We start from the raw sequence: 12894 nt of genomic DNA on the forward strand, positions 1-12894 counted from the left end.
ATACAATTGTCTGGTCTGACAAATCCCTTTCAGGGATTTGTCAGACCAGACAATTGTATTTGTATTTGTAATATTTGTAATTGTAATACTATTTGTAATACTAGTTCTCTGTGGCAGCTTAGCCAGCATGATACCATCTGCCATTTGTCTGAGCTGGAGCCGGTCTGACAAATCCCTTTCAGGGATTTGTCAGACCAGGCAATTGTATTTAACACTAGACAGTTATTAAATACTGATGGCAAGACTAGGAAAAAGTAGCATGAATCAAGGAGCCATCATACCAGGTATCAACACCATGGGCTGGTGGTAGAGGTATGATGGTGTGGAGTGTTTTTGTGTGATGTGTTAGGTCTCCTGATACTGGAAAGACAGTGTCTGAATGCCACAACCTACTTGAACACTGTTGCTGGCCAGGTGCATCCCTTTGTGCTCAGAGTTTGTCTAGTAACAGTTACTTCCTGTAGGATAATGTGCCATGTCACAAAGTGCATTATGAAATGGTTCCAGGAGCACAATGGTGACTTTACTTTCCTGGCCTGCTCACTCACTAGATCTCAACCCAACTTAACTGTTCATAGCAAGAATCTATCATCATCCTGTCTGGGGGCAAATGCGCAATGCAATTATGCCCGTATTGTACAACATCCCTGATTTAGAAACTCTTGGAGTTGCCTGTTGGTATGCCCTGACAATGTGAGGCCATTCTTGGGCAAAAGGAGGTGTGACATGCTATTAGGCTGGTTTACCTAAAAAATTGACTACTCAGTGTATATAGGAAATTTCCAACTTATGAGCAAGTTGCATTCCAAAAGGCTCCATACCTCAAAACATATTCTGTAACAGAAGCAATGTGGACATCACTAATTTACATGGAGCACATGCAACAAATGTAAACTGATATAAAAATTAATAAAAAATTCTGTGTCTCCCAGTGGCATTTCAAAAAAGAAATCATTGGTCTCTGTTATTTGTATTGAATCATTTCCAGGGAACTTAACCTGTTGCTGCTTTCCCAAACTGCATGGGAAAGAAACTTATCCTCAATTTCACATATCCCTTTTTCCTTAGTATTAGCAGTGGCAAATTATGCAAGAAAGCAAGCTTATACAGCATCGGCCAAAAAAAAAATAAACTTCCCATTTCACCTATCCATTCCCTCCAATAGTTTGTCTAGTTCTTCCTTGAATTTACCTAAGTTATCCACTTCCACAACAACAGATGGAAGTTTTTTCCCACAATCAACCACTTGTTAACTAAAGGCAAACTTCCACACATCTATTCTGCAACCATCCTTCCTCAATTCGAATTTACACCCCCCTCATGTGCATATTGTGAGCAAGAGGAAGAATCCCATCAGCATTGAGCTTGCTTAATCCATTCAAAGCCTTAAACACCTCCATGAAATCACCTCGTAGGTGCCTAGTCTCCAGATGCTACAATTTGCAAAACTTAACTGAACTTAATCCTCCATGTCAAAATATCTGATTTTCAACTCACTGCACCAAAACAAAAAAAAATTTTTTAAAAGAAAACATTCACCTGTTTTACCCATGCTCCAATCATTTTGAAGTGAAGACTGTAATGTACTGTACATATGATATTTTTATTTTTCTAGTACTATTACTATGTACACCATTTGGTATCTCTCATATTGTGGAATTATACTTTACAACTGGGTTGTCATGATTGCAACACAGGGGTACTTACCCACCCACCGAGGATAGGCCAATAAGCCTTGGAACGGTGCCGTCTGGGTGGTGGTGGTGGTGGTATCCTCTGAAAATAAGTAACAATAGTCTTCTCCGTTAGTGAAGTGTTACTTATTCGAGGTAGTGCAATATCATGTAACTCGTTGTGAAGGTAGTCACAATATGAGTTAAACCAATGCCTTTTACACTACTGTTGTAGTTCGCTACTATAAACAAAATACTGTGTATATACACTGGCAGTTCTGTAGTGTACATATGATTTAGAATTAAGACATGTTTGCAATTAATTTATGTTTATTGAGAAGTTTGTTAAAAGATCACAGGATTATTCATTGTTATTTGTGAGCAAGATTATTGAGGGACTCATATTTACAATGGAGAAATCAAAGAGTTTGTTAGTCTTGCAGTTCTTATGCATAGTTTGAGGCTGATAAAATGCATTCATAAATATTCTAAAGAGCTTCTGACTTGTTATATTTGTAAACACCATCAATACAGCAACTTATCCACTTGCATTTAACCAGAAAAATAAATTCAAAGGTTGTTCATTTAGCATGAGCAGCAGTTGTAATATGCCTATGATAAGAAAAGTTATGTCAGGGTTAATCCCAGTAAAGACATGTGATCATGCCTAGACAGCTGAGAAAATGAGAATGGGAGCAGCAGACTTTTTTTGTGAGAAATAAAACGGGACTTTTTAGTAAGATTGAAGTTAACTAAGTTTTCTTCTTCACAGTAGTCAGTTATTTGGAGATTTGCATTTGCAAAACTGCTGGTTCAAGAGGTTGGAGTTCTTTTTGTAGAGAACAAAGGTCTTCAGTTTGTCAAACTGGAAGATGGAGAGTGGTGTATTGTCATCAGCAAAACTATGAACAGGAATATCAAGCAATGGAAAAAGATCATTAATATACAGAAGAAAAAGAGTAAAGGGGGAACAGAACCTTAGGAAACTCCAGCATTTACTCGAGAAGTTAAGAGAGTTCATTTAGCATCAGATGCAGTAAGTGGTTGGAAAACACTAGCTCCCTAATTGCAAAAAACAAAAGGTAGACCCCAAGATAGAAACTTGTTTAGGAGATCATTATGCCAAACACAATTAAGAGCCTTAGAAATGTCAAGAGCAACTCTTGGGTTTCTCCAAAATTTTCCATAGAACTTATCCAAAGATAAATAACATAAACCAAGATATCATCTGTGGTTTGAAACTGATGGGACCTATGCTGGCAATTGTTAATCATATGGAAATCATATGGAAGGCTTCAAGATAATTTAAGAACCTGTAGTTAGTTTTCTCTCTTACTCTGGAAAGAGTTGAGGTAAGCTGAATGTGAAGATAAGAGGATTTGTCACCCTTTTTTTAGGAACTGCCTGGATTAGAACAAATTTCTATGCAGAAAGAAAAATACTACATGGAATAAGAGTGTAAAAAGGTAGCATAAAACAGGAGTTAATGTTATCACATATGTTTTTTAAGAACAAGTGAAGAAATACTATCAGGGCCTGGAGACTTCTTGGCATTAAGAAGACCAAGGAAGACATTGAATGGAATGCTTTCAGTATAGTAGAAAGAGATTTACCAAGGCCATCAGTGCAAAAGCTATTAGAGGGAAAGTATGATTCTTTAGAGGAAATGTAAGAACCTAAGAAAGTAAGTCAGTTTTATATTTTGATGAGAACACAATAGGACAATCAGAATGAATGTAATAAAAGGCTGAAGTACAGATGGCTAGACAAAAGTTGCAGCCAATAGTTATGGTAAGAGACCAGATGGCTCAGCTACCATCTGGACAAAAAGCAAATTTACTATTCTCAGCCTTTTCAAAACTCAAGTTTGGATTTATTTATAATTTGTTTACAACTGTTGTATTAGTGTAGGCAAAAAATGAAGCTGAAGATTTGGATAAGCTAACTGTGATATGCTACAATTTTGTCTTGAACAGCTTTAATACATTTATTGGAAAATTACAGTTTAGATAAAGAGAGAGTTTAAAGTGGAATGAGGAATAAAAGGATTTCATCACTACAAGAATAATTTCCCTGACATGATATGAGAAAATATTAGGACAAGAACAAAAAATATGAGACAAGGACTCCACTAGAAAAGAGACTATCACTAAGTTTTCAGCTTAGGTATGTAGAAGGCTACTGACATTCTGTGTGCTTTGAAGGATGGTTAGGTAAGAAAACATCAAGCATGTTAAGCATGTGGTTTGAATTGTCTAGTATTCTAAGAAATATTCCCATATGACTGGCACTTTCTTTCTACTCCTCTGAAAAGCAAGGGAGTGTAAGTCATATTTAATTATTTAAACTTCCCTTGATTGATATCTAATTTCAGTTATCCATTTTTATATTGCGACTGCTCATTTTTCCTCCTCATTGCTTGTTTAGCTAAAACTGAGCTCTGATTAAGTTGTTGGACAAAGTATACTTTTTTTTTTCTTATTATCATATATACAAATACACAAAAAGGGATATTACAAAAAATATACCTTTACAATCACTATGGAAAGTTTTCAGGCTGTAAACTGGGCCAGTTGCAGAGGTGAGTATGCAAGTAGGTATTTTTGTGCCTGGGGTAAAATATTAAATATGCATTTCTCCCATTATTTAGAATGTCTCTAGCTGTATTTTTGTATGGATTATTATGCCTCTCACTTTGTTGCACCTTGGGCAATCATCTGCTCCACTTTTGTCCTAGCACTAAGGGTATGTGTAATAATTTAGAAAATGATTTGTTAAGAACTGTTCTTTTGGTTGGATAGAAATGCCATTGGCCAACAATCCATTTTTAATATACTTTAAATACAAGACAGTTGAAAAAATTATGCAGTTACTGTTATGATTTTATGTAAAAAGACCATATTGTTTACTAGATTGTCAAATATAAGAAAAGACAAGAAAACGTTCATACTTTTTCAAATAAATTAATAAAATTATGTTTCTGTTTGTTGTTATTTTGTGGAATATAAAGTTAAAAATAAACATTTTTGCATCTCTGATCAATTAATGGGCACATATTAAGCAGTGGCATGACTTTGAATTGAATGGTTGTTTTGAATGAATGGTACTTTATTCTGTTCAATGTGCTAAAATAGCCCTTCACAAACCGAAAAATTTCAGATTTTCCCATCCTGAATTATTTGACTATTGGTACTGTATACCATCAAGTAGGCCATTGCTGCTAGTCTAAATAGTGAGAATTGACCATTGTCTGGAAGGAATGGACAAAGTATATGTGTCATAATACAGGCCTTAACTAATGATGTGTGAAACTTTATATCTGCATGTTACCATGATAAAAGATGAATGATTATCCTCAAGAATGCATTAATTAAATTTTCCTGAAGTTGTGAAAAGTTCTCCTAGTTCTGTTCACTGTGTAGAACATGAAAAAAATCCAGCTTCCACAATATTTATGTTTTATTCACAAAAACATCTTTTCAAATCAGTGATCCTGTTTTTATTTAACCTTACTAAACTAATAATACTTTTCACTTTAATTAGTTCTTTTTTGACATCAGAAATCACATATTAACTGATTTTCATTTTTAACTATTAATAATATCACTCTGCTAGCTAAATCAGTAAATTTCTAAACCAATGGATTAGTAATATCAGCCTCCTCCTCCCCTTTCCCTTTATGGTCTCTCATTCATGAGACCTAATATCTATGTAGAAAGGTTTGTTTGTTTATTTTTGTACCAAAACAACTAAGGCTATGAGTTGTTGGAACATTGTGTATCATTATCAGTATATCCATAATCTCAGCATCCCTGTAAAGCTAACGTAATAGATATTAGGAATGACTGGTAATACCACTGTTAGCTTATGGTACTCCATATAAAGCCCAACACTGATAAAGTTGGGGGGGGGGATGTTAGAATCTGTGCTGTCTTTGAATCCTTGTTATTGTGCAATTTATAATGCTGGAGGGAAAATAAATCCTGGACGATGTATGGCATAGTTGCTTACTTGCCCAATGAACTGTTTCAAATCATGCCACATAAAGATCACATAAAAATCACGCACATAAAGATCACATGAAAATCACGCACATAAAGATCACATGAAAATCACGCACATAAAGATCACATGAAAATCACGCACATAGAAACCACGTGAAAATCATGCACATAGAAACCACATGAAAATCATGCACATAGAAACCACATGAAAATTATGCACATAGAAACCACATGTAAATCATGTACTGCTATCATTAAACAGCAAGGCACCATATGTAAACCATGTGAAGTTTTGCTAATCAAGGGACTACCGCCAGTTTAGTTTTCAGGTTGATAAAGACAAGATACATCTGTCAAAAGGATCCACATATACATATTTTTATTTATAATATGCACTATATTATTTTAATACCATAGTTTTGAAATATGAAAAGTAATTTTAATTGTAAATAATATTTTTGAATTTAACAATATATTATAAATAATATTTTTGAGTTTACCAGTTTATTATAAATAATATTTCCCATATTTGATATGTTTCAGTCACAGAATAACTTTTATATTCCTTCAACTTCATAATTGGATCAGTATGAAAAGGAAAGTAAATATATCTGTTTCTAATCTTTAAGAATTCTTTCAGCACTTACTGTAAAATAAATTCCTTTACTTTGTGTTTTGCTTGTACCATTGAGTCAATTATTTTGATTGTTTTTCAGATACTTATTAATATGCTCAAAAAACTGTTTTAAATCTGCGATATTGTCTATACTCTGTTCATCTTAATTTTAATCCTGACTTAAAAAAGTATGTCACTGAGTAAAGCTCGCACTGGTCAGTTGCTACACAATACAGTAACACATTGGAAACTGACCAATTAGAGTGAACAGAGTTTAATTAAAGTTATCCTTTGCAGTTGATCATACTGCAGTTCATGACCGGTAGAGTAGCAATACTTGGGGTTAAACTTTTTGATAACTTAAACTGATTCCAAATGAATGAAGTATGCAGTTTTGCTGTTCACTTCACAAAATAAGTAACTATTTGTTATCTTCATATAAACCATGATATTTTAGTGCAACTTTTCATTTCCAACCTTGCTATTGTAAAGACATTGGATTTAGTGATCATTTTAATAATAACAGTTTTAGTTGCACTAAAACAGTTAAAATTTAACATTAACATAGTGAATTGTTCATTTCATCTGATGAATGCTTTTTATAAGGGAAAGGGAAAAAATCTAATCTGTAAAGTGTTTTTTTTTCACTTTTAACAAGTAGGAAAATGAAGAGTGCTATGTACAGGCTCTATTATACATGTTCAAATGATTCTAATCTAGCTGCTAATTATAAAAAATAAGCATGCATTTAAACTGTGTGTGTATGAGAGGGAGGGAGAGAAAGCGGGAGAGACAGACAGAGAGACAACTAGAACTAGCAAGAATGTTATCATCTCGTGGAGCCTGTGCTGAAGTGAATTACTACTACTCTGAAACAGAGACCATACATATTTTTTCAACAGCATATATATTTTGTAAAATTGTGAATTGTAAGAAATTATTAATAAATTAATTTAATAATTTAATAAAATTTAATAATTGAATAGATTTAATAAATTTTAATTTAATATGATTTATTAGTAATTTATATATTCATATATTTTATTTCATATAAATTGTTTTTTATACTTGATATATTGTATGAAGTATTTTGTAATATATTAATTTCTGTGAAGTTTGTTTTAGTAAAAATCAAAAAATTAAAGTAAAAAGAATAAAGACAATGCAATTTGTCCCAGACATTAGACAACATTGAAATTACATGCAATTCTTGCTGATACTGCTTCTTTTTTTTTTTTTATATATAAGCTTCACTAACTAATTTTACATCTTGAATTTTACGTATAAAGCAAGGCAGATGAATTTCAGTTGGCTGTCAGAATGTGCAAGTAAAATAACATATAGCAATGTATTTTCACTTTCCAATTTATCATTAAAGTTAAAATATTGACAAAAAAACAATGTGTTGCCTTAATTTTTCCACCAGTGTAATTGTTTTATATAATCTACAATATGAAATATCTCAATATTTCTTCCTTCTTTTTACTTCTTCAAGGAAGAGTAAAAAGGAAGAAGTTAAAGAAAAATTCTAAGTGAAGAGCCCTAATGGAAGGACAGCATTAATAACAATAAAAATATTTACTTGGTAACAAGCATTTATTTTGTGAGAATTTTTATCATTTTACATTGGATATTTTTGAAATAGCAATGATTTTATCATATGTCTGATATTATCAAAGGACTCCTACAATTTTCCAGTTTTCTGCAGTATATAACTAGAGTGGATCAGTGTTTGTACCTTTCTGTTGCAAGAGAGATGTTAATGTCTCCTCAAGAACTTCAGGATTTAATGATGCAAGGGATGAACCAAGATTGTTACAGGTATTTTTAGCTTTTTCCCATGCTTTCTGCTTAGTAGCAATATATACACACAAGTCTTTAATTCTCAACCATCCAGATGGACACTCTAAAGAAATAAAATAAAAATGATAAAGTTAAAACTTGAAAAATCAAACAGTCATACTGTTTCATTAAAAGTAAATTAACAAAACAAAAATAGAACAAAGCTTGAAGTACACTGCTGCAGCATAACTTTAAATGTTTGTTAACCTGGCAGTAATATATCTCCATTTTATAACATGAGTGGCATGGTGTCACTTGTCAGGAGACAAATTTTAACCTTAAGTTTTTAGAAAAGTATTTATATTTTGAATTGTGCTTATACTACTAATATTTGATCTTTTATCAGAATATTGCAATACTTATTTTGTTATTTCTTAATAATAATTCAACTTTTTTTAAATGAAAAAAGTATTGAATGCATTCAATAGATGTAATGAAACAAATATTAATTATGCTTAAAGTTTCAAAAATAGGTTGGTACGACAAAATAGAAATGTAGTATTAAATACTGCTAAATTTAAATTTGTGCAATGAGTAGGGATACTCATTGCACAAAACTCTGACATTTAATTAAAATTTTCCAATGAAAAAAATAAAATAAAATAAATTCTTATGTATTTCCATGTTGAACTAAATTTTAAACTCGTAATAATTATGAAAAATCATTCAATCATTCATCCCTCTTCTTTTCAGGGTTCCTGTGACATTTGGCAGCCAAGCATGAGCTGCTTTTTCCTGTAGCAGGTTTAAAAGTAGCAGTTGAGTTTTAAACACAGATATATATACAGGTACCAAATTTGGATAGCAATAATCCCAGAATAATATACCATTTGCGTGGTACAAAACTTAAGGTAGTGGTAAATGAAAAAAAGGGATAATTGTATACAGTCTGACATGAAGTCTGCTAAAGATCCTGAAGTCTGCTAAAGGTCTTTTTAATCTTCCACTACCCTCAGTGTAATTCTGCTATAAAATTTTTTAAGGGATGGCCAGGGAACAAGACCAGTGCCAGGGTGGCTGATTTTGGTTGCAGAAGCTACCAACAATTTTAGCCCCATCTGGATCACTTATCATGTCATGGCAATTAGTCAATTAGTCTTGAAAGGGTTAATCATATTTGTAAGTATTGTAGCATAAGAAAAAACTATTCAATTTACAATACACAGAAAAAAATTATTTTTACAATATAAAATGTAAATGGTGTGTATATAATATGCTACAGTGATTTTCATCCATGTTATGGTGTGTGTGTGTGATCAACAAGCTTAAAAAGCCTATGGCAAAGGTGGGGTTGGGTTCTTCCACAAATGACCAAAATACGAATGACAAAATTATCAATGATGAGTTCCTAGTGTATTTGATTAAAAAAGGAAAAAAAAAAACAGCTAATAATAACTAAACTTATCCATGCTGGAAAGGAAAATATAGTAATAACAAAAAAAATAAAGCAATGAGGCATTCAAGAGAACATCAAATAGAAGAATAATAAGATTTTTTAACTCCTGCTCATCTGCCCGCTGACTAAAGGCAAACTTCTGCACATCTATTCTGCAACCATCCTTCCTCAAATTGAATTTGTGCCCGCTTGTGTTTGTAGTCTGAACAAGAGGAAAAATCCCATCAGCATTAAGCTTGCTCAATCCATTCAAAGCCTTAAACACTTCAATCAGATCACCTTGCAGGTGCCTAGTCTCCAGACACTGCAATTTGCAGAAGTGAAGCCATTTTTGGTAAGAGCACCCGTTTTTACTTCTCACAAATCTTGTTGCCCTTCTCTGTACTCATTCCAGCAGCTCTACATCCTTCCTAAAATGAGGCCTCTATATCTGTATGCAGTACTAAAGATATTTAACCCCAGGGACTCACATCTGGTGACTATGGGCTTGGCATACCCAGGGTCCTGAGCTGGATATCATCATTCTTCTCTTTCTTGGCAATTCCCTTCTACTTCTGACTCTCTCTCTCTCTCTCTCTCTCTCTCTGTGTGTTTCTCTGGGTAACTTAGAAATTTTTTTGGTTTGTGCAGCATAAGCCTCAGGCTTCCTTGCACTATATGGCTAATAATAATAATATGGCCTGACCATTGCCTTAAACAATGGGATAATCACCTTCTTATCCCTGCTATAAAAATTCCTCTATATCATTGATAAAACCCCATGAGCTTTACTGGCAGTCTGTCTGCACTGCTCAGAGAACTTTGTATCCGACTGCACAATTAACCTCAGGTCTTTTTAATCTTCCACTACCCTCAGTGTAATTCTGCTATAAAATTTTTAATGGATGGCCAGGGAACAAGACCAGTGCCAGGGTGGCTGATTTTGGTCGCAGCAGCTACCAACAATTTTAGCCCCATCTGGATCACTTATCATGTCATGGCAATTAGTCAATTACTCAAATTTGCTGTTTATCTGGCAGTGATCATTGCCTGGCCATCTGGACCAGTCTGCCCTGAAAAGAGAACAGGTACATATAAAGTTTTTTATATTTCATATGTGAAAGTACCATGAATGTTCGTAAAAAAAAAAAAAAAAAAAAAAAAAAAAAAAAAGTAGTAGTTTTATTTTTTTTTGTCCACTATTACTGTGTCGTATGGGTGTTTAATGGCACACAAGCTGCTGTGGCTATGGTGCCATTTTCATAGGAATGTTATAAAATAATTAATATGAAGCAAGCTCAATTTCATTTAAGCTCAGAAACTATTCATATTCGATCATAAATTCAATTTGTTTCAAAAAAACAGTAAAGTTCATTAATATCTGCCTCCTCTCCAATGTCATCGATTTAATGTCATTGATTCTCGGAGATTAGCCAGAGAAAGAAATATCGAAGTTCGATGTTGTTGATAATGTGGACAGTCAATTAAAATATGTTTGACTGTTAGATGTTCTGAGCAGCATGAACACTGAGGTGAATCATCGCCTGTGAGTAGATGGAGGTGAGTCAGATGAGCATGGCCTATTCTAATCTGTGCAAGTACCACTTCTTCTCGCCGAACTGTCTGAATGCCAAAATTCTGAGTCTTGTTTCAATTGGAAGAGTTTATTATTTGTTTGTTTATGCCATAGCTCTGTCCACTGTACGTGGTATGCTGCTTGAATTATGATATTATAATGAGAAGCTGGTATGAAGACAGAGGTTAAGTCTAAAGTTGATGGATATTTTGCAGAAATATCAGCCAGTTCATTCCCTTTAATGCCTGAATGTGCTGGAATCCAGCAAAAGTTCACTAGTTGCTGACAATCTTCAATTTTCAACAGCAAAGTCCTGATTTGATTTAAAACAGGGTGATCCTTATGAGAGGGATTCTGCATTGCTCTAACTGAACTGAGAGAGTCTATGTAAACTAAATATTTTGCAGATGGGTGAAAAGTAAAATTTTCCGGAGCTAATTGTATTGCATATAGTTCTTCTGAAAAGCTGCTGTACACAAGTGGAAGAGAAGCTGATATGGATAACAGAGGGAAACACTGCTGCCGCTGCAACAGTTGAATGAGATTTGGAACCATCTGTATACCCGCAGGGGCTCACATCTAGTGAGTATGGGCTTGGCACACCCAGGGTCCTGAGCTGGATATCATCATTCTTCTCTTCTTTCTTGGTGATTCCTCTCTCTCTCTCTCAGGGTAATTCAGAACTTTTTTTTTTTTTTTTGCCTGGTGCAGCATAAGCCTCAGACTTCCTTGCAACCATATGGCTAAGAATAATAATAATATCGGTAGGAAGTCAGCATAGTTTTGAATATGGCTAACGTGGAGTGTTGCACATTTAGAGTCGGTAGACAGTTCGCTGGACAAATTCAACCAAGGGGGAAATCACCAGGAGATTCATCCCAGATGTTAGCAGAATCTATCCAAACTCCCCATTATGGTTTTCTCCAGGCCTGTATGCCACGTATTTGCTTACTGGCCATGGTTCAATAAAGGCAAAACTAACAACCTTTGGCCTAGAAGAGGACTCAACATGCGCCTGTGGAGGAATTGAGGACTGGGATCACCTTATGCACGAGTGCCCCCTCTATGATGACCTCCGCTGCCAGCTTATCACAAGGTTGACTTATATACCAAAAGGCAAAGAAAACCACTTACTGGATACTAAGGAAGAGTATCAAGCTCTCACCAACTATGCACAGCAGCTTTTCTTGAGGAGAAGACAACTAATTGCAGCAACATGATAACCCTCTACTAAATGAACCCAGGGACCCTGATGGTACTGGAACCAGGCAGCTAAACTTAACTAGCATTACCATCATTGGTGTGAACTACTATACATTCTCCAAAATGTCACCCACCAAAGATAACTACCAAATAACTACCTTTGAATAGAGACAACCCACAAATTAAGACAATCTAAGAAAGACAAAAGGTTCTTATTCTTCTGGACTTGTCTCTCATGGATGTGACCAATAAGACAATCTCCTAGATAAAGACTGACAACGCCACCGGCATGCCATTAGATGTCAACTTCTTTTCTTGGCCAACTAGCATTCCGAACCATGTACCCTAACTTGGTTCACTTTAATACCCCCTCCCCTGGTAGGGAGAGGGAGGGGATGGGTTTCTGTCTCCTCCCCCACCCTGCTACACCCTTTTTTTCTCCTGGTGGGGCCAGTCTCCACTGACCTTTCTGGGGTTGCCTTCCCTATCATCCCCATATTTCTATCTGTCCCCCCCTTCCTCAGTCTTCACCCCTACTCTAACTAAATATGCATTTTATTCTATTTTATTTTTATTTTATTATAATTTTTTTTATTTATTTATTA

The 12894-nt window shown here is 34.5% G+C and overlaps 1 protein-coding gene across 1 annotated transcript in view; it reads right to left on the reverse strand.

Annotated features, from left to right (window-relative positions):
* LOC150086688 (clotting factor C-like) overlaps positions 1-12894 on the reverse strand; it is a 163237-nt gene that overhangs the window by 37771 nt on the left and 112572 nt on the right. The window contains exon 11 of the mRNA XM_090372690.1: positions 8032-8199. Within this exon, the coding sequence (XP_090228816.1) occupies positions 8032-8199 (168 nt within the window). The remainder of the gene's footprint in view (positions 1-8031; positions 8200-12894) is intronic.

This window comes from Mastigoproctus giganteus, chromosome 4, assembly GCF_048544385.1.
Source record: "Mastigoproctus giganteus isolate SK-2022 chromosome 4, ASM4854438v1, whole genome shotgun sequence".
In the NCBI taxonomy this organism is placed as follows: domain Eukaryota; kingdom Metazoa; phylum Arthropoda; class Arachnida; order Uropygi; family Thelyphonidae; genus Mastigoproctus; species Mastigoproctus giganteus.